The sequence below is a fragment of the Daldinia vernicosa genome (genome assembly GCF_022497035.1).
Source record: "Daldinia vernicosa strain CBS 139.73 unplaced genomic scaffold F5Y00scaffold_1, whole genome shotgun sequence".
Taxonomy (NCBI): domain Eukaryota; kingdom Fungi; phylum Ascomycota; class Sordariomycetes; order Xylariales; family Hypoxylaceae; genus Daldinia; species Daldinia vernicosa.
The window spans coordinates 898245-923263 of NW_025953917.1; the positions used below are offsets into that span (position 1 = coordinate 898245).

At 47.5% G+C, this 25019-nt stretch overlaps 8 protein-coding genes across 8 annotated transcripts; 3 read left to right on the plus strand and 5 right to left on the minus strand.

Annotated features, from left to right (window-relative positions):
• Positions 1 to 540: 540 nt before the first annotated feature.
• Positions 541 to 2568, minus strand: F5Y00DRAFT_222825 (glycoside hydrolase family 43 protein). The gene has a single exon (XM_048005785.1). It carries the CDS (start codon positions 2405 to 2407, stop codon positions 650 to 652), a length of 1758 nt encoding a protein of 585 aa, XP_047870250.1. The 5' UTR covers positions 2408 to 2568; the 3' UTR covers positions 541 to 649.
• Positions 2569 to 3121: 553 nt separating this feature from the next.
• F5Y00DRAFT_267543 (uncharacterized protein) lies at positions 3122 to 4787 on the plus strand (the record flags this gene model as incomplete). The annotated part of the gene is made up of 1 exon (XM_048012087.1): positions 3122 to 4787. Exon 1 carries the CDS (start codon positions 3369 to 3371, stop codon positions 4785 to 4787), a length of 1419 nt encoding a protein of 472 aa, XP_047870251.1. The 5' UTR covers positions 3122 to 3368.
• Positions 4773 to 7934, minus strand: F5Y00DRAFT_222830 (DUF221-domain-containing protein). Its single transcript, XM_048005786.1, has 3 exons — positions 7633 to 7934; positions 7410 to 7574; positions 4773 to 7355 (listed from the first exon to the last, which is right to left on the minus strand). The coding sequence occupies exons 1-3, from the start codon at positions 7777 to 7779 to the stop codon at positions 5019 to 5021; spliced, it is 2649 nt and encodes an 882-aa protein (XP_047870252.1). The 5' UTR covers positions 7780 to 7934; the 3' UTR covers positions 4773 to 5018.
• A 328-nt stretch (positions 7935 to 8262) lies between these two features.
• Positions 8263 to 8792, minus strand: F5Y00DRAFT_222831 (uncharacterized protein). The gene has a single exon (XM_048005787.1). It carries the CDS (start codon positions 8695 to 8697, stop codon positions 8350 to 8352), a length of 348 nt encoding a protein of 115 aa, XP_047870253.1. The 5' UTR covers positions 8698 to 8792; the 3' UTR covers positions 8263 to 8349.
• Positions 8793 to 11656: 2864 nt separating this feature from the next.
• On the plus strand, positions 11657 to 13076 carry F5Y00DRAFT_250345 (subtilisin-like protein; the record flags this gene model as incomplete). The annotated part of the gene is made up of 5 exons (XM_048009721.1): positions 11657 to 11947; positions 11994 to 12206; positions 12257 to 12307; positions 12359 to 12512; positions 12565 to 13076. The coding sequence occupies 5 exons, from the start codon at positions 11657 to 11659 to the stop codon at positions 13074 to 13076; spliced, it is 1221 nt and encodes a 406-aa protein (XP_047870254.1).
• A 444-nt stretch (positions 13077 to 13520) lies between these two features.
• On the plus strand, positions 13521 to 17270 carry F5Y00DRAFT_5178 (muts domain V-domain-containing protein). The gene has a single exon (XM_048013754.1). The coding sequence runs from the start codon at positions 13618 to 13620 to the stop codon at positions 16972 to 16974; it is 3357 nt and encodes a 1118-aa protein (XP_047870255.1). The 5' UTR covers positions 13521 to 13617; the 3' UTR covers positions 16975 to 17270.
• Positions 17271 to 17719: 449 nt separating this feature from the next.
• F5Y00DRAFT_267554 (uncharacterized protein) lies at positions 17720 to 19727 on the minus strand (the record flags this gene model as incomplete). The annotated part of the gene is made up of 3 exons (XM_048012088.1): positions 17720 to 18650; positions 18702 to 19223; positions 19281 to 19727. 3 exons carry the CDS (start codon positions 19725 to 19727, stop codon positions 17781 to 17783), a joined length of 1839 nt encoding a protein of 612 aa, XP_047870256.1. The 3' UTR covers positions 17720 to 17780.
• Positions 19728 to 23123: 3396 nt separating this feature from the next.
• On the minus strand, positions 23124 to 24364 carry F5Y00DRAFT_256821 (uncharacterized protein; the record flags this gene model as incomplete). Its single annotated transcript, XM_048010473.1, has 5 exons — positions 23124 to 23161; positions 23217 to 23602; positions 23653 to 23894; positions 23950 to 24141; positions 24209 to 24364. The coding sequence occupies 5 exons, from the start codon at positions 24362 to 24364 to the stop codon at positions 23124 to 23126; spliced, it is 1014 nt and encodes a 337-aa protein (XP_047870257.1).
• Positions 24365 to 25019: the final 655 nt, after the last annotated feature.

Sequence of the window (25019 nt, forward strand, 5' to 3'; positions counted from 1 at the left end):
TTGGCTAGTTATCCTCGAGTTCAATCCACACGCAGCATTCACACAAGCTAAGAGAGTATGGATATATCTAATAAGCCCTCCTTCAATCTTAAAAGTGTGGCTATCGGGAAGAGGTACTTCTAGTCTAGAGCGATCGAGCCCCGGGAAACCAGGATACACATTGAGACTCGAGAGTATATCATTCTCCGTCGATAATATATTGGCGGTTCGTCTCGTTGGCATTAAGGGGGTAGCCGAGTGGACAGGTGTTCCCTCCAGTAACGCCCGAGTCGGCGAAGTCCAATATAAATAGCCATCTGCACCTCCAGCGTCATCGAACCCCTAATCGCTTTTGACGGTCACTATCGACTCAGTCGTGGTTTTCGTGTTATCAATAAACAGCATTCTCGTACCAACCACATACTGGCGTAGGTGGAAATATGCGGCTGTGTCTAGATTAAGTACCTAAACTACCTAGTTTCTATCTTTCAGTCAGTTCGGTATCACGAAAGTCAACTTGTTTGTGGATTAGGGATGACGAGAACATCTCGGCAAGCTACATTGATAGATAGGTAGTCATTAAGTATCTAGAGAATCCAAATTACATATAACTATAAAATATATTCAAAAGTTCCCACCATAAACACGCCGCTAAGTAGCTCCGAATGCTCTAAGGCCGTTGAACAGAAACACTACCGAACTTAGCAGCGACATTGTGAGCTCTCACGCCAGTCGCACCATTCGCAAACGACTTATCCGTGACACTGATCTGGGGCTCTGTAAAGTCATCCACGAATACTTTGATATCACCACCAACGGCCGTAACTCTGATATGGTATTCGGTCGCAAGGGAGACCTTGGTTTCACTTTGGCCAAGCGATGTCCATGTTCCGCTATCCGCTTTCTCAAGAGTGACTCTATTAGCCGACGAGATGCCTGCGTAATATCCACTGAACTGGTCGGAGGTAGTGGAGAGATCGGTAGCCCGGAACACGAGCCCGGCGTCTCCATCTCCATATTGAACCGCGATGGTTGCGTCAAACACCAGATCGGTGAAATCAGTGTCCAGCAAGGCTTTAGCTTCAGCTGTTTCAGCGACGGCGAGTCGTTGATCTACCACTGCCCACTCCCCATCGTATATCTTCCAATCGTACATTTCCCCATCGGCGAAATTATCTTTGACGAGCATCTTGACGGGCTCGATAGTTCCGTCGTCGTTGAAATACATGCGGTCGTATGCGAGAACACGATGATTACCGTCCGTCTCGCTCAGCGGACGGCGGTGGTACACGATATACCATATGTCGGTATCTGGAATGTGGATTACGCCATGATGCCCGCTGCTCTTAGCCACTGCGCTGTCCTGCTGTAGGATCTTTGCGAGTCGGGGAAAGGGGCCCAAGGGCGAGTCGGACATGGCATACGAAACCGAGTAATCCGGACCTGTCCAAACGCCTTCGGACCACATAAAATAGTAAATGCCGTTGCGCTTGATCATTTGAGAGCCTTCGACATAGTTCTCAGGGGTAATTTCCTTGAACTGTGTTCCGTCGTCGAAAGTCCCGATGGAAATCATGTCTTCATTAAGCTTGGCTACGTTCGCATGCGAGTGCCCCCCGTAGTATATATAAGCTTGTCCATCGACGTCGTCTATAAAGACGTCTTGGTCGATTGGTTGTGCGCCGTTGTGGTAGTCTCCGATTAACGGTGCTCCAATCGCGTCAACGTACGGGCCCTGTGGGAAGTCCGAGACAGCCACTCCAATCCCCCCAATCTCCCCCTTAGCAGGTCCGTCCTCTTGGATGTCGTTAGCACCAAAGTAAAGATAGTATTTTCCGTTGCGGAAGATTGGCGCCGGAGCCCATACGGCATTGTTGGCCCAAGTCACATCGTCAGTCGTTAAGATATTAGGATGCTTTGTCCAATGAACTAGATCCGGGCTAGAGAAGGCATCGAGATATGTCTGTTTTTCATACGGATATGAGGCTGTTGGATATACCCAATAGAGACCGTCATATATCTCAGTATCAGGGTCGGCGTACCAGCCATCCACGAAAGGGTTACCCGCTTCCGAGGTAGTGTAGTCCGGGATAGTTTTATTGACTATCGGTAATGTATTTGCCAATTTTGACATTGCGAGGGATGCGATTAGACAGAAAGAAGGGACACTAAGGCGTAAGCGAGTTGTGAAATAATTAAGTAAGAAAGGAGACGCCATGATAGTCGGCGTGCCAAATCTCGGCGAATGTCCGTGCGCGGGCGGTGATCTATAAGCTTTGTTGGACCTAGTAGTAGGGAGATAATAAGTCAACCATGATTCAGGGATAGGTGGAATAGGCGGAGCTACAAAGCAAAGGGATTTATCTGCCAAAGATGAACTGACGAGGAATTTAGAGGTGGGAAAGATTAGTATTTGTATTTGTATCATGAAGATTTAAACACACAGCTAAGTCGCACAGCATGCCAAGCTCGTGGTAGCCACGCGGATACTTTTATCATTGTCATGGAGACGTCTCTATAGCTTAGATAGCTTAGATAGCTATAGTAACTAGGGAACTCTATAAGTAAGGGATTGGCTTAAATCTTCACGGGACTCGATATTGGTGGGGAGTCAAAAGAGCACGGTTATCCAACCTTCCTCATATGGAAAGACGCTCTGATGAAGCATGCCATTAACGCCGAACTTAGCTATCTCCCCTCCCAGAACGGTACATTAACGATGTAAGGGAAGCGCATTATCACGTCGTTTTCGCTTAAGCTTAAGATAGTCCCCCAGTCTTACTCAAGGACACTTGCTTTGCTTCTAATGACCGCACTGACTGTCGTCAACATCCCCAGAGCCGTGTTTGAGTAATAAGTCATAGCCATCCGATGTTTCACAGCGAACCTTAACACATTTAGAGAAACGAAGGTTGTTCGATTTGCCGTCTAAGCTATTAACTTTATAATTGTACTTTATAGTTGGAACACAGCCTTCAATCTTCAATAGTTAGTTGCTTTGGTACCCAGAATGACTGACTACTGCTCCTTTTCACAATAACATGTTATAAGTTATTTCCTATAACTAACATGTATGTGTCTTAGAAAGATATCAAGTTACTAACTAAATGGTTCTAATCGAGCAACATCGGAGTCTACATTCCGCAATTCCCAAAATGGAACTATTCCATCGTGAACATGAAGGATATCTAGGGCCCTAACATCTCAACTGTGACACGCCATGCTTTGATTATTTCTTCTCTCTTACGGGCGAAAAGTAGAATCACCCTATTAAACACCATAGTAAAGTCTTGGCCTCACTTCCCTAGTGCAAACCGTGAGAGGCATGTGATACGAATGACGATACCTACCACGAAGGAATCGGTTAGCAAAGTTGTACCGACGCATCAATGGCGCTTCGGCAGTACAAGACAGTAGCCACCCGTCGGAGGGCTGCAGTGCTACTGTTCTTCAGCTCAGTTAGCCTGCTGCTCGTACTTTCCATCCGGAACCATCGTGTCCTACCGACCCCTAACCGGGACAAACAACATCTACAAACCCATAACAGGGAACAAGACACTAATAATACCAACCTCTCAAGCGCACGAGCCCCCTTCATCGCCTGGCCCCTCCGCCGCGTCTGCGCCGAAACCACCACATACGTCCCCGGCCTCGCATTTCTCTGCGACAACAACAGCGGCGGACCGGGCAACATCCGGAACTACATCCTGACATGCGTGCGGTACGCCGTCGACGCGGGCGCCTCCGCGCTGGTCCTGCCGCGCATCCAGGCCCGCTCGCCCTCCAACCCGGCTGACCTGTTCCACGCGTACCAGTCGTTCGGGTACATGTTCGACGAGGCGCATTTCCGCGGCGCCATGGCAGCCGCCTGTCCGCGCGTCGCCGTGTACGCTCGCGTCGAGGACGTGCCCGGCGCGCGGGCCAGAGCGGCCAAGGCGAACCGCGCTGTCGACCAGATCGTGGAGCGCGTGATGCCGAAGACTTTTGGAGGCAGCCGCGCCGGATGCGATCGGCGTGATCCGAACCGGCATACGGATCGGTTCGGGGGCGCGTTTCGGGAATGGCTGCGGAGCTCGGCGGCAGAGCGCGGCTGGGCGCCGTCCAACGACGTCGACAACCCGCGACTTATCCGCTTCTCCTGGGGGGTACTCTGGGACTGGCCTGTATACCGCGACGGGCCCGAGTTTGCGGCCACGTTCGGCGGGCTATTGAAGATCCGGGACGACATCCTGGACGTCGCAGATGCCATTGTGACATCGATGAGGACGCTCTCCGCCTCGACACGGGGCACCGAAACCGTAGCCGACCAATCGTTTCTCGGAGTACACCTGCGGACAGAGGCGGATGCCCTATCGCGATGGCCGTCGTACGAGAACCAGACCAAGAACTACTTGCGCGAGGCCGCGAGCCAGGGGTACCAAGGGCGAGCAGCGTACATAGCCTCAGGCAACGAGACAGAAGCAAGGAAGTTTGGCGCAGAGGCCATGGCAACTTTACAACTAGAGGTTAGGTCCAAGTACGACCTCCTAGACGAGGGAGACGAGAAGCTAGAGAGGCTGAAGTCGTTCAGCTGGGACCAGCAAGCGTTAGTAGATTTCGTGGTACTGCTAAATTGCGACTACTTCGTCGGGGTAAGCCCGAGCAGCTTTAGCATCAATGTGGTGTTGAAGAGACACTTACAGGATGAGGGTTTATATACGCGACCGTGGAAGGTTGGAGGGCAAGGCGATGGAAGAAGCTGGCTCGTGGGACGCTATGATCGGTACTGGGAAGATTGGCTCTTTATGTTTGATGGCATGTGGCCTTAATTAGTGCAAATATAGAAGACCAAACAGATATAATTTAATATTAAAGCCCTTTCGTCCATTCTTCCATATTCATTTCTTTCATTATCATCAACCGCCGTATCGGATGCACAGCTGAATAGTAGTACATCAATGCTCTAACAGGATGCTATAGTGGAAATTAAAAAAAAATAGGAGGTGGCAATATTTCAATCTCTTCATTATAAGACGTCCTAATTATAATTCTCATTGTCATCATACGCTGTCGTCACCATTGCTGTCTCGCCAAACATGGGTATCTCCAAGACTAAAGGAACTAGAAACACTACCCAGCCCATCATTATTACTTCCTAGCGACGGCTCCCTGTGACTGCCATTGCCGCTAACACTCCCTGTGCCAGAGTCTGTGCCAGAGCTAACAGATGATTCCGGTAGAAGCGGTGGTGGATCTTGATACACCCAAGGCTGTTCCAAAGGGACGACAAGACTCGGGTTTATGAACCTCATCCCCTTTTCCTTATCTTCGTCAATGGTGCTCATGCGTCTAATCAGTCGAGTTTGCCGTTGTTGTACTTGGTCTGGATCTCGATCAGGACGAGTTTCCGAGCCGGGACCAGAAGCGCGCTTAATACTACGAAGCGCGATAAATTTCGTAAGTGGAGTGTATAGCCGCCGGGAATAAAGGTTGTACCAAAAAGTCAAGGCAACTAGAGGTGCAATAAATGATGCAGCTATAAAGGCTGTCTGCAGCACCAAGAAAGCTATCATGATAACTTGGAATGCAACTAAACCAACGATGATACGTCCGCAAATAATCGGCCATGCGCCACCAGTGGCGTGCTGTGGTTGGTCCATGGAATACAACAATTGATACTTGTAAACAAAATATCCGAGTGAGAAGTAGCAGACGCCAAGCAATAGGACAAGATGCGCACCGGGGAGGATGCTGTACACTAAACAGAGGATGAACACTAGTAGAGAGGTAGGGAGGTAGAACCCATAGTTGAATAGGCTAGGTCGAACAAGCTCAGCAAGATCCCGCGGTGTCTTTGCTCTCATCCGATAGATGGCATACAGCGCGATGCCCCCGAATTGCAGAAGCTTGAATGGAAACAGACCGAATCCCTGCAGCATGATGAAATTGAGGTAGAAGTTGTTCAGGCTTTGTATCGAGATAGCCAACTTCTTTGCAATAGTACGCGTGTCGCTGAGCGAATCTCCGATTATCTTCCAGAAATCCGACAGAGCCGCACTACCCGAGACCGCGTAGACAACAAAAATATTGAAGAATATGAAGAAGAAATTCTTCGATATCGTGGAAAGTTCAACATCGCCTTGAGACATCATTCCTTGCTTGTTGGAAAGATAATCGTAGAGGTACGGCACCAAGACGTTGAGTAACGAGACCACGAGAGTAGGCAAGCCAGTCCGTACGAAAATCCTCGTGATATCGTGCGCATAAAGTGTCTCGGCAAGGGTAGGTGATACCTTCGAAATGCCGCAAAGGCTAAGTAACTGAGCTAGTACCGCCACTGGGAACAACCAGACGATGGATAGGAACGTGATGAAGATAGTAACGGTCCAGGACTTTAATCGACGCTTGTATCGTGGAGTATAAGTGTTCCTCCAAATCACATCTGAAGGGGCGGGCGCGGGCTTCGACAGCAGCCGTCCTGGTCTAGGGTCAATAGTGGCTTGCATGGCCATTTGGCACGCCGCAATAGAATCCATCGTCACGAACGCGTTATCTGTTGGCGGATATTCTTTCCTTCTCGCATTTCGAATTTTCTCATCGAGGCGACGTAGCTTCTCCTCGTAATAGTCAATGGCATCAGTTTTCCGACTTCGCATTCTAAGGAAGCCGAATCGAAGACGAATTTTAGGCCTCGCCCTCTCCGCGGCAATGTCTCGTAGGCCATCGCTGGTGAGAAGACGTCTATTCTCTTGCGACTCTTCGTCCTCGTCATCGTTGTCTTGGCTAGTCCTGTTTGAGTCTGGGCGTTGCTGATTATTGGACGCTTCTGTGCGTGGTCTCCGAGCTAGATAAACGCTCCATGCTTCTTCAAGCTTTCGTAAAACTTTTTGCCGTTCGGCTATCAGACTGTCTATTTCAGCCCAGTTCCGACACAACGTAACGCTTCGCACATGTCCGATTTCCAAGTTCTCCACGAACTCCTTAATCTTCTCCTCTGATCTGATATCTTCGGGCACTCCCGTCAGCCGGAATGTCCGGTCGGTTATGGTTGACTGGGTACCCAAATAGTCCTGCCTTACTTTAATCACTTTTATAGTCTCGGAATCCATGAAGTATATTGTGAGGAAAGAGAATAGCCAAGTGAAGATCGGAGCCCATAGCAAGCTCCAGCTCTTATCCTCGGGTTCGGGCTTCGCTAGAATATTATCCACCCCGCTCAGACTATAATTTCTGTCTCGCGGTACCAAGTTCATGTATATAGCAGCATCTCCGAAGGATTCGCTAGGCGGTTGAGTCGTGTCGGCATTGAATGTTTTGTGGATAGGCCAAAGAACGGCGACGGCGAAAAATAACATGAGAGTAAATAGGCGGAGCGACATCTTGAAGAAAGATAAAAACTAAGACTTTATAAGCAACCCATTGATCAAGCTTCAGGTCGGTACAACACCTACCACAAAGGCATCTAAGCCTGCAGATGCCAGCACCTGTTCCTCTGTAATTCTATATAATGCTGGTATCCATCCGAAGAAACTGTCGGGAAGCGCAGGAAGCGCAATTTGGGGGCCATGGTGACGTCTCCGAGCGGCGTAGACAGTCTTCCACCGAGGTCTTAGGATCTACTCGTGACAATTAGCTTTAGGGTCTAGGCGGGATTGACTATTGTCAATTACTTACACAAAAGGCGACGAAGGCTGAGGTACCTAAGGCGAGCGAGATTACAAGCTGAACATAGATGTCCTTGCTGTCCGGTCCTGCGGCTTTCTCGCCTTCTTTCCCGTCATGGCAGAACCGAGACTGACCATCACCATCACCATTATCCATGACTTGGTGAGATGGCAACGCCAGAGAAAATGAATATATTGTGCATTAGGTTAAGTACATGGGTAGTAAGGATGTATCTAGGGGGGGATAGGTTTAAAGGTTTAAAGGTTTAAAGAGGAAAAAATCAATACCTAATTCGATGCAATCGGAAACGTCACGCGACGAGTCAGAAGCTATAGTGGGGCCGGCGATAGTAGTGACGTTCCCGGTACAGTTAGGCTCCAATTTTGGGTACCACCCGACATTTTGACAGCGGTATTGGTCCCTGGAAAGTGTCACCAGTGCCTAGAACTACCGGCATAGCGGCTGAAGTAGTCATACATACTGACATGTCAACTATCTTCGACATAGCTTCTTTCAAATATATAAATAAGGCTATGTAGGTACGCGGAACCTCATAAAAAATAATGATATCAGATACGATATACTAATAACTCTGCTGGATTAAACATATATATCACATATCACTAAAGAAGTCAGTTATTCTTGTTCAAAGATTGGATTCATTATGTCCAAGTACACTTATACATGATCTGCTATCTTCTAACCCCCCAAAATCAATCTCCTAGTTCATGCACCTCCCTCTCTCTTCGAATACTCGTCCCTGATGCGCTCATCGTAGAGTCTATCCCTTTCCAGTTGTTCGTCAGATACATCCTCAATGCGGCGGTTCGTATCTGTACCGTTCTCGTTTAGGGCTCGGTCTGTGGAAGAAACGAGACGACCCGAAGCATCGTAGTCGCGGCGCTCATGGCGGAGGGGCTCGCCCATACGTTGCGACGCAGTGTGAGTGGTGGTGCCCGATGGGTCACTTGAAGTATGTTCTGCATAGCGGGACCCAGTGGTCTCCCCGTTTCGAGTAGTAGAAGATGTGAAAGATATGGTAGAAGAGCTGAAGCTATAACCGTTCGACGCCATGGTGGTCGAAATGATTTGGCGTCTAGTGTTTCTCGATTAACAGTTGGTTGGCAGTTGTTTAGTGATGAGTCTAAAAGTTAAAGTTAATGAAGATGTCAGTTAAAAGGTAAGAATTATAAGTCAACGTATATGGAGATATTAAACGTCATAAGTGGCGAGCTGTGGCCCTGTGGGCAAATACGTGCATACGTCATACATACACAACACCCGTTTGGCCCTTTATTGCTTCTTGCCTCTTGGCTCTCGCTCCTTCTCCAGAGTCCAAGTTAATGGGCAGTCGCATCCATACAATTATAAAGGCAGCAATCGAAAAATCTGGAACAAATAATATTATGTAAGTCTGCCTGTGGACCGACCCACCTACATACCTGTTACTCGATTTGCTCTCTAAAGAAGTTATGAACCTTACTCATGCCGCATCCATTAGGTCGTTGCTAGTTGTAAGATGTCGATCAATATTACCCAAGACCGACACCACGGTCCACGCCGATGCCGATCCAACAGAGGCATACGGTTGAAGTGGAGTGATATTTCATTTTCAAGTTTATCTAGAGGGAGTCAAGTTGGACTGCCATCAAGAATTACATGTGTCTGTGTCTGTGTATCTAAATGATACAACTACGAGGACAATCCCAACATACCAGTCTCAGATAAAAGGAGATCCTCAAATGCCTTTGCCTTGTACCAAATCACTAAGATAGAGAGCACTTACGGCGATAAACAATGTCAACGGATATTTGAACATGATCCTTTAAAAGGGGTTAGGAATGCCTAAAACCATGCCAGCATAAAATAGTTAATTAGAGAGTATAGGTAGGTATGTTATAACTAGCGAATTTCAGTTTGGTTCTTCTCTAATCCATGAAGTGCCTATGAACATTTAACCATACAATTACTATATTCTGCATGCATAGCAGAAGGGTCTATTTGAAAATGTCCACACTCTTTCTACAGTGAGGATCCCTCGCCCTCCCTGTTTCGCCCAGGTGTTACGGCCTACGTAATATATCCAACGTTGAGAAGAGTTTACAGCAACTAGTAACAAAAGTAAATCCTCAATGACCAACAATAAAGCAGGAAAGATACAGTTTCAGATCCTCTCGTGCCACAATCTTGACGGCCTCGCCGAGTCCTAGCCCTAAATAGTTGCATGCCTCGACGAGACGGGCATGGGTACCTAAGGTATCTGGTGACCGAGTTCACAGGGAATAGTTAGAGGTATGGAGATGGTAATCTACTAGTATTGGTGCTATCCAGAGAGAATGCCTCGAATGTCAGATACACGATGGCAATGACACAAGAGTAGAGAAGATCGATCCAATCGATTCGACATGGCTAACCAGGTGCCCCTTGCTTTCATAGTCGTCAGATATTACGATCAAGGAGCACAAGAATCACACACTTCCATCTTTTGTTACTGATGCATTGCCAATACTGCCACTTTCCGTATTATTGATGTATCTAAGCGTTTTCGAGGCGAGTTGTTATTTATTGTTCACTTTATCCCTCAATGATACTATATAAGCATACCAATATAAAAGTTACACATCTATTACAATAGGTATGTCCTTCCAATTCTCCCATTACCTGTGTATAAACATTATTAATACGACATATAAATCACCAGTGGCGTTTTCATGGTAGTTCAGACAAACTCAGCTTTAATATATGACCGATAGCCATCTGTTTCCTGAGAAGCCAACTTTCGAAATATTTCCTGAATTGGCCATTTACACATTGCTATACTTGTATCAGCAAATCCCATATTGAAACCACCCTATTTGCGGGCCATTATTCAGCTAGCCTTCTGCGATAAGACACTTTAACCTTTCTGTACTCTTCGGAATACGAAATATGTCTCCGGTACAAGTCGTACAGGGTCACACATAGTATACTTGGCCCCATGAGGTAGTATTGGTAACTTGGACAGGCGGAAAGTGGTCGGTGACTAGGTGTAGTTAGACATACTAACGATCTTGCCGTCACCGCTCGGGTGTTAGCTTAGCGAACCATAAATTTGTTCCGTAGGACGAGTTTATATTCTATAGAGCTGAAAAGACAAGTCAAACTACGAATTATACAAAGACTAAAATATACGTCAAAGGGTACCTAATGTATACTTTAATCTTTATCTAAAGTTCGTAGCTATGATAAGCAAAAGGAAGTTGTGCAATTTAACGTGATAGTTCTAGCAATTGGGCATTACCCCTTTACGGTGTACTATGAGATCAAGCTTCACAATTGACCCGCCTCGAATGCTAGGATACCAGTAGTAATTAGATAGTAATAATTGGCCCAAATCGGGACCCAGCTGCCGGTACAATTAAGATCAGGTCCCAATTGCGAGCCTTATCAATCCGAGTTGGCCCAATACCACGGCCTCACTGCTGGTTGTGTGACTAGAATTAGCTCCGATGCGACTGTCACGCAAGCACAAGCTTAATAATTCCGACCAGATCCGTGAGACATGTCGAAGAATAGGAAGGCTCTCATATTCACACGAGCAGGCTTCGTTGGCGAGTGTTTGTCGTCAAATTGGCGCTACCGAGTGAATTATATAGGTACTTTTAGAGTTGAGCGCTTCACTTATTTAAAAGTCTCGGCCATTCCCGTGAGCTGATGATGACTATGTGCTACTAAGTCACTATTGAGGTCTTAGAAAATACCCCCATTTGGTGTCGAAAACAGGATGGTGAATAGAGCCACTACATGAGGCATCATTTGAAGTGTTTATGGTGCCACGAAAGATATCATGAAAGTAATAGAGCCCGAGACTCTCCTAGCCATTGCGTCTATAAAAGAATCAATGAAGACGGCGTAGTTTATCCATCATAATTCCCGACCAGCTGATCCAGCAAACCCCATTCGAACCTCATAAATCATATTCTTACTCCGCTGCCTTTCGTCTGGCTTTTTCAGGAACTACATCTCCGTCTTGCCAACTCGGAAAAGAATCACGATGAAGACCTTTCATCTGCTTCTCGCGGCTTTGGTGCCTCTTGCTCTAGCCAAGGCGCCTCTCATGCATAGAGATATTGCAGATGGTATAGACGATAACTATATTGTAGTTATGAAAAACGCTACTCCGAAGACGTTTCAAGCGCACTATCAGCGGATTCATTATACTTCTTCTCAACGGACTAAAGGTGCTAAGAAGGGAGTTGTGAAAACCTATCAGGTTCCTGGTTTCAATGGCTACCACGTCGAGTGCGACGACGCAACTCTCGACAATATTCGTAGTGATCCTCTGGTGAGTCAATTAAACACCTCTAATGAAGCATTCTAACTGGTATAAGGTTTCATACGTCGCTCGAGATGGCCGCGTGACTGCTCAAGCAGCTATCTCTCGCAATGCTCCTAGATCAGACCCCCAGGCTGATACCTGGGGTTTGGGTCGAATTTCCCATCGGGACCCCGGTGTTGCGACCTATGTAGACGACGTCGCCCGCACTACTGAATCTCCGACTTACGCCTATATACTGGACACCGGAATCCGCGTGACTCACCAGGTAAGCTGCATTCAATCCAATGCTTAACATCGGTGACTGATATAAGCTAGGAGTTTGGAGGACGGGCTACTTTTGGCAAGAACTTCATTGACGGGGCTCAGGTAAGTTGTACTGATGAAGCTGACTGTAAGATATGCTAATATTTGCCAAAGGATATTGACGACAACGGGCACGGAACCCATACAGCCGCAACCGTCGGCGGCAACACGGTTGGAGTGAACAATAGTACTATGCTCATCGGAGTGAAGGTTCTAGACAAAGACTCATCTGGAAGCTGGTCTGGAATCATTGCTGGAATAGACTGGGGTAAGTCGATACGAATGGGAGAATACCAATGTCAGAATCTAACCTATACCAGCTGTCAACGATGCTCAAACAAAGGGGAAAATTGACCGGTCTGTAATCAATATGTCGATAGGTGGCCCTAGATTCCAGGCTCTAGACGACGTTGTCAAGAATGCCGTTGCAACTGGCATGACAATGGTGGTGGCGGCCAGCAACTACGGCGTCGATGCATGCACATATAGTCCGGCAGCAGTTCCGGAAGCAATCACGGTAGCAGCCATTGATCAGACGGACAATCGACCAGACTGGTCCAACTGGGGCAGTTGTGTGGACATATTCGCTCCGGGAAGCGATATTTATTCAGCTTGGATGGACAATGACTCGGATTATGTCTCCATGAGCGGAACCAGCATGGCTTGTCCTCACGTCGCCGGACTCGTGACGTACTTGATGTCGCGAGAGTCAATTTCAGGCGTGCAAAAGGTCACCAGCCGGCTGATTGACCTCGGAACACGGGACAAGGTGCAGAATGCGAATGGAAGTCCCAACTTGATCGCATTCAACGGTAATGAAGCTGAACTATAGAAGAGTTCAGCACATAATGATTGGATCGGATTGGTGGGATTTCGGAAAACTGTTTCTTAGTAAAATAGAGTAGATTGGATAGGATAGACGTCTGAAAAGGATACATGTAGGTTACATAGAATAATTTCATATCTTTCATCTCAATGACGATATGAAAAGCTGGGTGATGAGTGATTAGTGTATGTAAAGAAGTTGTAGTGAAGAAAGTTGTATTAGTAGAATCTACGGAATACGCGGGGCTAGTCTTCCCCTACGATATGGGGAAATCGCACTTTGGAGGGTCTTACTCGTACTGTAGCGGTACGTATTGTACATAGCGGTACGGGGCACGCATGATCCTGTGGCTTAGTGGAGATTAGCAAGGAATTCCCCTGAAACAAAAACTTTAGAAGATGGTCTGTGCTGAACACTTAACGCGTTTACTGATTCTTAGACGCGTTCGTCCCTCAACTTTATGACGACTTGTCCCCAAAATTGAAACCACCATTGGCAATTTACGCAATTTACATTACTAACGATATTAGTTGCTACTGTCTTCATAATGGTCGGCCAGGCCAAAGAGAAAAAGCAGCAATCCCTCACCAACTTTTTCACCCCAAGAACCGTTAACGGTCTAAGTACATCCCTCCGAAAGCCCCAGGCTCAGGATGCCGGGAGCCCCAATAATACCCCTGATAGCTCCCGAAAGAGACCGCTCCGAGAAGACACCGATAACGGGAATGGGAATAACACACCCCCTAAGAAAAAGTCGAAAGCCACCGATGTAGAAAACGAGGACGAGGAATTAGACGACTTAGCTGCTAGATCTCCTACCTTAGCCCAAAGTAGACCGGGTACTCGTACGGAACGTTATATATACAACGGCTCAACCTCTCGAGAAGATGTAATCGACGAGGGGGAGGAGGAGGGGGAAGATGATGCTTTCGAGAAGCGGAGAAAAGAAGAGCTTCACCGTAAATTTGTACAGAAGCTCGGGCGCCCGGATAGCATGGCGTATGGCAGACATGGAACCGGGCAGGAAGATGACCAAACCCAAGCTGCCGAGGACGCAGAAGATGGCGAAGAAGAAGAACCTCCGCCACCACCTACAAAGGGCAAGAAGAAGGGAGCCAAGACGGGTAAACTCACACCAATGGAGATACAGTTTTTGGACATCAAGAGAAATCATATGGACACCATATTGATTGTCGAAGTGGGATATAAGTTCAAGTTCTTTGGCGAAGACGCCCGTACCGCTGCCAAGGAGCTTAGTATAGTCTGTATACCCGGCAAGTTCAGATACGACGAGCACCCCTCTGAAGCACATCTCGATAGATTCGCGTCTGCGAGTATTCCCGTGCACCGACTACCAGTACACGCTAAGCGGTTGGTAGCGGCCGGTCACAAAGTTGGTGTTGTTCGCCAAATCGAGACTGCAGCATTGAAGAAAGCCGGGGATAACCGCAATGCACCCTTCACGAGAAAGCTTACCAATGTCTACACTAAGGGAACCTACGTTGACGAGATTGGGGAGCTAGACCAGAGGGATAACTCGGGAGCTCCAGCAGGCGGATATCTCCTCTGTATCACGGAGACAAAAGCCAAAGGATGGGGTACTGACGAGAAAGTCGATGTTGGTATCATCGCAGTACAGCCCGCGACCGGCGATATCATATATGACAACTTCGAGGACGGCTTCATGAGAAGCGAAATCGAAACGAGGCTCCTACATATTTCACCGTGCGAGTTTCTCATTGTTGGCGATCTCTCCAAAGCTACGGACAAACTCCTTCAGCATTTATCGGGCAGCGCCACCAATGTATTTGGCGATCGAAGCAGGATTGAAAGGATACCTAAGTCCAAGACAATTGCCGCCGAAGCTTATTCTCATGTCGCCCAGTTCTACTCTGCTAAACTAAAGGAGGCTTCCGAGGGCAATAATGAGCAGGCTAGCGCACTTCTTGACAAAGTCCTCAAATTACCAGAGCCCGTCACAATCTGCTTGTCTTCTATGATTAACCATTTGAAAGAGTACGGCCTCGAGCATATATTCGATTTAACCAAATATTTCCAGTCCTTCACTGCTCGTCAGCATATGTTAATCAACGGCACAACCTTGGAGAGTCTGGAGGTGTATCGCAATCAAACTGATCACACCGAAAAAGGCAGTCTTTTCTGGGCACTTGATAAGACGTTGACTCGCTTTGGACAAAGGCTACTTCGCAAGTGGATTGGTCGGCCCCTTTTGGACAAGGAGCGCCTTGAAGAAAGGGTAACTGCTATCGAGGAGCTACTCGAGAACGCCTCGACAGCCAAGGTCGACCAACTAGAACATCTGCTAAAGAGTATTAAGACGGACCTCGAGCGAAGTCTGATCCGTATATACTACGGGAAGTGTACTCGTCCCGAGCTCCTATCGGTCCTTCAAACACTTCAAAGGATAGCAATGGAATTCGCGCGGGTGAAGTCATCTGAAGACATGGGCTTCGCAGCAGAAGCAATTAGTTCCGCCATCTCCTCGCTGCCGCTCATACTACCCACCGTCTTGTCGCATCTCGATCGCATCAATGCCGAGGCTGCGCGCCGGGACGATAAGTACTCATTCTTCCGCGAGAGCGAAGAAACGGACGCCATCACCGAGCACAAACTAGGCATCGCATCCGTCGAGCAGGAGTTGGATGCCCACCGCAAGGTAGCCGCCTCAACTCTTGGCAAGAAGTCCCCCGTACCCTACGTTACCGTCGCCGGTATTGAATACCTTATTGAGGTACCAAATAGCGACCTTAAGCGCGTCCCGGCCTCCTGGCTTAAGATTAGCGGCACGAAGAAGCTCTCGCGTTTCCACACACCAGAGGTCGTCCGCCTCATCTCGGAGCGTGACCAGCACAAGGAGGCTCTGTCAGCCGCTTGTGACGTAGCTTTCACCTCTCTGCTTGAAGCCATCGCATCAGACTACCAACCACTCCGCGACGCCGTCTCTTCCCTCGCCACCCTCGACTGCCTCCTCTCCCTCTCCAAGGTCGCCGCCCTCCCCGGCTACTCAAAGCCCACATTCCTCCCCTCCGACTCTCCCCCAACCATTTCCATCAGCGAAGGCCGGCATCCCATCGCAGAGCAGACCCTAACGACGTCTTACATCCCCTTCAGCACAACCTTATCTTCCCCCGCACCCCTCGCGCACCTAATCACAGGGCCCAACATGGGCGGTAAATCATCCTTCGTCCGCGCCGTCGCGCTACTCGTACTCCTAGCACAGATAGGATCCTTCGTGCCCGCCTCGTCTCTGACTCTAACCCTCGCCGATGCAATCTACACCCGCATGGGCGCTCGCGACAACCTATTCGCCGGCGAATCCACCTTCATGGTCGAAGTCTCCGAGACAGCGCGTATCCTCCGTGCCGCGACCCCGCGCTCCCTAGTTATCCTCGACGAGCTCGGCCGCGGCACCAGCACCCACGACGGCGCCGCCATCGCCCACGCCGTCCTCACCCACGTCGTGCAGGACACCCGCTGCCTCACCCTTTTCATCACCCACTACCAGAACCTCGCCCGCGTCGCCGACGGCCTCGAAGGCCGCTGCAAGAACGTCCACATGCGCTTTACCGCCACCAAGCGCCGCGGTGGTGGTGAGGAAGTGCGAGCCGAAGGTAGCGACGAAGTTGAAGATGGAGAAGAGGAGGATATCACGTTCCTATACGAGGTGGGCGAGGGTATGGCTCACAGATCCTACGGTCTAAACGTGGCGAGATTAGCTCGCATTCCGCGGAAGGTGCTAGATGTCGCGGCAAAAAAGTCTAGGGAACTCGAGGAAACGATTAAAATACGGAGGCTAAATGGCGCGACAAGGCTCCTAGCTGACGTATTGGGGAACGGGCCTGATCAGTTAGATCATCTTGTATCGAGTATTGAGCAACTCTAGAGGTCTGTCAATCATGTCCGCACTTTCGGAGTCTGCCATTTCATTTTAGAGGAATTCATGGCAATTTATGTAATAGAACGTGTGGTAGTCTAAATAACAGCTATCACTTAATGTACAACAAGCCCGTACTAATAATAAATATATGAGTCCATCGCCAAAATGGTTAAGATAGTCTACCCTTTAGACCTGATATAGTCGTGATTCGCCATCGGATAGTGTAAAGTCTCTAACTTCCATCTCATCAACCTAATCCCGCGGCCCTACGATGCCTTGTTCGATACCTAGGGCGGGAAATATTCACTCTCGAATCTAACTCATCCATAATAGGCAGTAGGTTAAAATCAGCAAATGGGATAGCCGAAGTTCATTGTCCTGCAAGTTGGGGTGGTGGAGGGAGAAACGTCAATGTAACAAGGGGTTCGGGGCCGAGTATGTACACTGACGGTGTTGGAAGGAATAGTCAAACGGCCAACCATGGGTCGATGCGACGCCCAATCGAGTTGCAAAAACGTGATAGTAATAGTATACACTCCAATACGATTTGCCTATGATTGTGGTTAGGGTCGCGAACTCACGGAACGTCATATGAGTACCTGTGATAGTACTAGTTCTTGTCAAAAAGAGGGAACGTACCAGTGCTTTTACTACCCCGAGATTACGCACTTTTCCCTTTTCGAAGGTTAGAGGATGATGTGTTCAAGGCCAGTTGATGATATGTTGCTTATTTCGTTTAAGAAGAGAACATAAGTGGTATTCTCTAGACCATGACCCGAGACGTGCAGGTTGTACCAAATAGCTGCAATATTCTAAATTTCGAAATCGTCAGCACCGGTCTGGTTGGGGGCATATGTTGCGCTATGATGAGCCTGCATCTGCAAAGAGTTGAACCCATCGTGACTATTGACGGGGTGGAAACCTGTTACCGGCTTTACGTCCTCTTCGTACGTATCGTACATGCGAAACGCAAGTCCATCTTGAGGTTGGACATAAAGCGGGTTATAATTCTCACTGTGAGTAGAATTGATGGACTGTAAATAGGGGTTCGAGGATGCGACCGGCGGTTTTCGTGCTAGGCCATCATTCTCCTTTCCAAGAAAATGCGATGAGGATCGTTTGAAACTAGGACTTGGAGACGCAAACGACAGATTCGGATTGCCTGGTCGCAAGGCAAGGCCGGGTAGACGGTCTTGACTGTCAATGTATGTGAGCCCATTATACGCGAATTGGGACAATATTAATGACTCACTGCCGCCTTCGTCTACCAGGGGGGGTGTCGGCGACATCTGTTGTTCAATATCAGCCGGAGTGTCACCGGCAAATTCTTGGGATAGAATCCAACCTAGGTCATGGTCCAAAACCAAAGGATCGTGGATTACGCTACTTTCTCCCTGAAACCCATGATTATGAAGGGGTAGCTGAGCCTGTGACACCGAACCGCAATTTGAAGCAGATCTCGCAATCCTCCCCCCGGCGTTCAAAGTTCGACTGTGCGCTGGCGGAATGAAGTCTTCTGTCGATGTGAACCGTTGTGCAGCTTGTGCCGCTGCTCGAGTAGTACGTGTGGTGCGAGTATCACGAGATGAAGTACGCTGTTTGCCCCTCTTGGAGACTAACGTCGCATGGGTTTGGGCGCCTCGACGTCTAGGCTTTCTCTCTACATCGTCCTCATCCTCACACTACATATTAGTGAGTTTGCTATACCAAGCTGCGACTTCCTCTCCACTTACCTCGCTCCCATCGATGGACGGATCATCATAAACATCCCTAGATTGTATGTAGTTGAGATTCAAATCATATACATCTTCTCGCGTTGTGACCATGGTCGAGTTAATTTCCAGTTGCAGAAGAACAGCAGGGGGCTTGCGCTGGTTTCTCTTGCGCCGTTGTTCCTCCTTGGCGGCATCAAAGAGACCCATGCCAGGATATACCACGCCCTTGAGGCTAAGGCTACCCGTATCGGCATCGTTAACCTCTGTGACTTCGGTGAGGTTCTCCGATGGGTAGGAACTTTCAGCCTCTGAGGACTCATATTTCACTAGGTCCTCCTCGCCTCCCCAGTCTTCAAAGCTTCCCTGGGTTGCCAGATCGATATCATTCTCTTGGGACATGAGCGGGTTAAGGTTAGTTTGCCAAGAATGAATTGAAGGGCCTTGTAGGTCTTCATAGCCATCTCCAAAGCTCATGCCATCATCCGGCTCGTGTTTGATATCTGTAAGATCAGAAACTTTGCGACTGCGACCACGGGAGTTCTGCAACACGTAGCACGTCAGAACATCAGTTCACTATCAAGTCAAAATAAGACTTACCGCATTACCGCGACGACCACGGGTACCGCGGGTGCCACGACGTGCTGTTGATCGACCGGGAGCCTCGTCTCTATGGGTATTGCCACGTCGCTGCGGCTGGATACCTTTCTCGTCCCTTGCCTCCATACGCTGCCGAACCAACTGGTCAATGTTGTATGTCTGGTTCCAGATTTCGAACTTGCGAGCTTGAGCAGCGCACGCTTCGTTGCCATAACTCTTGATGCGTAGGTTATAAAGCTCCAGTAGGTGCGCCTTTGAGCTGACATGGGTGATCAGATGGGAAAGGTCAGAGAAGGTTGGAATTTTTTCGCAGGCGTAGCAGACGAGCGGGATGCCTCCTTGATCGACTCGATGCGGGGACATCATTGCTTCCTCGTCGACTTCAATATCACGGAGCACCCCACCGGGGTCTTCAGCAATGTAGGCTTGACGCGAATAGGATGCCATCTCCTATAAAATAAACGAGTTAGTGGTTTGGCTCTTATTATAAAGTTTGGTGTTATCATTATATTTGATGAACACTGGAGTGATAAAATACGGCCATCAATAGTAGCTTTTAGGCCATATCGTGCACCGGGGAACAACCCAGACGCCACGGTAAACACCATATATATATATATGTTCGTAGCATTTCCAGGTGAACGGACAATATGTTGGACGGGAAACGGGGAGAGTAGGCTGCCAAGGTCAAAAGACAGTACCTAAGAAAAGAACCGACTAGACCAAGGGAGAAGGCGGAACCTAAACAAGGAGCACACCAAGTCCTAACGGTCAAATTCAAGGATACAAGGAAAATGAAGTATTTAAACTTCCCGCAGGAGCAATTCCTCAAAGTTTGAATATAGAGAAACTCGGAAGTTCTACATACCTAGAAGGTCACGCCTCTATTAAGTACGAGTCGATATTTAACTCGAAGCGGCCAATAAAGGTCAGACGAGGGACCAGCCCAATGTGTCTGCAAGGGAAGGATTTCAATGAATCTTCCTATCGAGTCTTTGCCAATGGCCTTGGGGGATCCGCAATCACGGTAATAAGTATCGAGAATTCGTGAAATGGGATCGTCAATAACACCAAAGATTAATTTTCCTAGCTACTATTAGCTGATGTTGAGATAGATCGACCAGTAGTTGCGTCGAACTACCGGGGTTGTATTGTGTCGCAAGGTTGGTATGCAGAATCTAGATACCACGACCTTGGTCAAGGGGTAAGGTTCGGATCTCTTGGGCGGTTGAGTCGCAGTCCTATATCTTAACCAGAGGGACTGATTCTCTGGTTGAGGAGTCAAAACTGCTGAATTACTAATTAGTGATCCGCCTGAATCTTCTATCGCTTGTAGATGGTGTAGAGCAATTCAAATCTCCAATGATATGATCTCCGTCCGAATTGCGGCCGTCCGAAATATGTAAGGAGGCGTCCAGTAAGTGGTAGTAGAAAAGTGGCCACTCAAATGAAGGAAGGATATATCAGATGAATTAGGGTGATATGACCAAGGCAAGGTTGGGGTATCATTTGATTCAGGGCGGTGGGAAAATCGAATGAAGATATGGGGGTCCGATATCGTAAATAACTGCTTGTTGGAGTATGGCTGGAGTATGGAAGTGTGGTGATATGTGACCAAATTTCGCGATTCCGACCCAGGATAGAATGTTTTTCGTATAAGGCAGATAGATGATAATAGAGCAGGAGGTAAAATGAGAGAGGATGAAGCAAAATTAGGAGAGTGGGAATGGCTGTCTCAGAGGAGTTGGAAGAGTTAGAGGAGGACGAGGTGTTGTGCTCTTGTGAATTAACATGTCATGAATTGAGGTATCTCAAAGGAGAAAGCTAAAAAGAAAAAAAGAATCCAACGATGTTGAGTGGTCACTTACTCTGGTTGTTATGAACTCTTTCCGCAGGAAGTGTGAAGAAGGTGTTGACTCCTAGATCAGCCCTGTGTAACTTGAGGAAGATAAGGCCGTTGGATGTGTCGACATCCGCCTTGGTTGATCTGTGTTGTTTGATAGGCGGGACTACCTGGTAAAAGGTGAAGAAGGGGTAGAGGCTGGGACACAAAAGTTGTTGTAATGCGAGGGAGGAGGAGGTTGCATTATATGGATGGCGGCTGCTGGATTCAACGCCTAGCAACTGCCAATATTTTGACAAAATGTATGAAGTAGTCTGGTACATAAGGCAAAGTGCTTTCCTAATCAACGTCGTCGCTTCCAATTGAACCTAAAACCTAAATCAACCATGAGACATGCATGTATGTATTATTTACATTTATGTAGGTACTTAGCTTTACATAGCTCTATGCAGGTATGTACCTAAGGTAGAATCAATACAGAAGTAAAAGGTGATTCTAGCTTGCCCTTACAGGCATCTCTTGCGCTGAAAGATAATATGGCCTATGCTTGTGTGTGTACTGATTTGATACAGTAACATTGCAAACTACCATAACGTACATGCCTAAGGTTACCTCTAGGTAGATGAGGAAGGTGCGAGAGAGAGATCAGGCAACCACACTTCTAGAAGATGATAAGTACCTAAGGTACCTACATGTAGGCAGCTAAGAGAACAACATAGTGCTGTAGAAAAATCAACAATATAGGGGGAATCTTGGGACTACGGGGCCTCTCTACTGTAGAAGGTGTCTGTTGTATTTACGTGATCAGGGCATCTCTAAGATTTTATTTATTCTCTTTCATGCGTGGAGTTACATGATACTAACGTACCTAGGCACCATAACCACAGGTACTGCCTTAGGAGCTAGTGAGAAAAGAAGAGGATCGAAGCCGGAAGATATCGTTGGCAGTTGTAAGGTATGAAGATGTCAGGTGGCGATCTTGATGGACTCAGTTATTTTTTATTTTTGCTAGGTTCTAAACTATATTCTCGTAGGCAACTAGTTTAGTAATCAATTAGTTTAAAAAACTATATAACATTGGCTTCCCTCATACAGTAATAATTTACTACAGCGCTGCATTAAGTGCTGAGCTATACCCACCAGCCACGGAAATCTGATATCTTTAAAAAAAAGAAAAAAAAAAAACCAATGATGATTAAGGGGTTCTAACAAGTCGTTAGTAATTTAGACTAAAATCACAAGCGCATTTAAATAGTTCAAGATCGCATATTAACATACCTGATCCTCCTGTCATTTACCTACATGTATGTACCTAGGTACGTTAGATGCTTCTTCAACGTGTCCGTGGTTCCTTCCCCCTGAACCACAAGACAACATCATGACCATGATCCCCAGTGTGTTTTCCCCGTAATCTAAATAATTCAGCTGGTATTTCTTTGTATCTAATTACCTTATCCTGCTACATATACCGTTGTTGATTTCTGAACAATAAATAGGGGCTAAAATAGAGGCTAACGACTTAGTAACCAGTCAAAATTTACTATCAGTAGTATTTATAGCAGCGGTACTAAAATAGGTTGACATGAATTACCTACCAGCCTATTTAGGTACCTATTATTGCATCGTCATTCGAAAAGTCTACATAAAGGCGTCTAAATAACTGGCGCGCCTCTACTGACAGTATTAGTATCCTGATAGGGGTGCCACCTTTTTCAACGTCCGTCTGATCCACAAAGAAACATGAGGTCGAAGACGTGTAAAGGTGAGATAATTGAGCCAATAAGAAGGCGTACATTTTTAATCAATGCGGTTTGTTCCTCGAGGGACTTAGATTTGTAAATGTCACTAACGCCATTAAATCAAATCAGAATACGTCCTAAGCAACGAAGAACACTTCCAGAGTTTGCCAAATTGATAAGAAATTAACTGGTAGGTAGATCACGCGCCAAATTGTCCGTTTCCCGTAGCCCGTACTTCGTAGGTATCCTAAGAATCGTTTCCTACATAACCGGATTTGCACCGGGTAGGGCAGTCAACCCTATGAGAAATTAGATACCTAATCCCAACCTTTGAAAGCATATTCTGTTACTTACAGCTATCGATATCCTCTCCCACCATATCGGGAACTTTGCATTTATTCTGCTGGGAAATACTTTGCGTCTTGAGCATCGGAGCAGAGACGTACGTGTGCCCATCCATGGCCTTTTGGAGGGAATCATCCTTCCAGCCAAACATGTAGTCGGCATGGCTACTATAGCCAGTAGCGTCACCCGTCGACCAGACGAAGGGCTGCTTGCCGTCGGCAAAGTCTGCTGGGTCGTTGAAGGCCCTGGTGTCCCAGACCGTCTCGAGAAGTATTTGAGGGAGCCTGACCGGGTGCGTAGAAGGACACGGGCCACCCGACTCGAAAGTACCACTCTCGGGGTACGCGACGTGGTCTTGATGGTTAGGAGAATCTAGGTTCTTGCCGTCCCAGCAACTATACTTCGTCAGATCATTTCAACATATACACACGTGTAGAATACTCACGTAGGGAAGCGATGGTTTGCCATTATACCCCCAGGGCAAGGCCTCGTAGGGAACCCGATACTCTCAGGAGCACGGGTGCCCTGATTCTCCATACAGATGTAAGTTAATTGGCGCCACTTCCTGGCCTCCTCGCGGTCACGGAAGGTTGAGTCGCCAACGAGCATACGGAAGCCAGGCTTGAAAGCTGTGACTGTAGATTTTTGAGCAGTATCGAATAGGGCATCAGTCATGTAGTAAACAACCTTTGTAGTGAATTAGACAGTTATCATAGAGCCATTACGCTCGATCCGTACTCACCATTCCGCCCTGCGTGCCTTCCATGCCTGCTTGGGCCATCTGCGGAACCCTCTTGAAAGTACCATTCTTGCCACGGTAGAAGATGACAGCAGTCCAGTAGTTGGAAAGATCTTCTGTGAACTGGCAGGTGGTACAAGTTGAAAGCGCGGCGAGATCATGTGTCTCAGGAGGCATCGACGCATTGAAAGAATCCTTTATACTATTAGCCACTAGGTAGGATAAAATAAAATCACGAGCTCGATAAATAGGGTAAACATACGCCTCCAATAATCTGGTGGAGATGAGCAGATGGATTCATGCCTGGGTTGACCAAGGGATCTAGGCGCTGGACGGTCAAACCCGAGCAGCCGAATCGAAGCAGTGCGCTCGCAGGCGCAAATAGCCCCAAAGCAGCGGCGAAAATGTTAATCAGCATCTTGATCTCGCTTCCCAAGCTGTTGATTCCGAGTCAGCACTGGACCTAGAACCGAAATCGAAGTTAGAAAGGTATAACTAGGTAAGTAATAGAGAGGTAGTTATGGTCTTGACCATGACGGTCATCTCCTACTCCGTAAACTATTGCCGTCTCACCCACACCCGACAGAAAACCCATCTTAATTTTCGGTCTCGGAGGATATTACTCATTAATATCGGAGAGCATTTCGATAGGCGAACCCGTCTAGCTTTGATTCCGGTTAATGTGGAGAAGGGTTACTGGTTCGGGACTTGAACATGAATTTAACATTGCCCAGAACTTCGGTAGACGGACGGTGGGTAGCCTTGTCCAGTAATTTACTACCTTTGACGTATTTTTCATGTTGATTCTAGTGGCTACTCGGTAGATAATATTTTCTTTCCTGTCCCTTTTAAAATATGCACATTTGTTCGTATAAGACCCTATCCCTTACTACTTATTGTTCTGTACTTTACCCAAGACAATGATAATATATGTATAACTCTATCATTATGCCTCGTAATGTTTAGTAAGGCTGCACCAGTACATATATATTAGGAACTTATCAATGCCGGTGGGAATGCTGGCTCAAGGAGATGAATTCAATGAAACTTCGAAATTCGAAATAAATATCTCC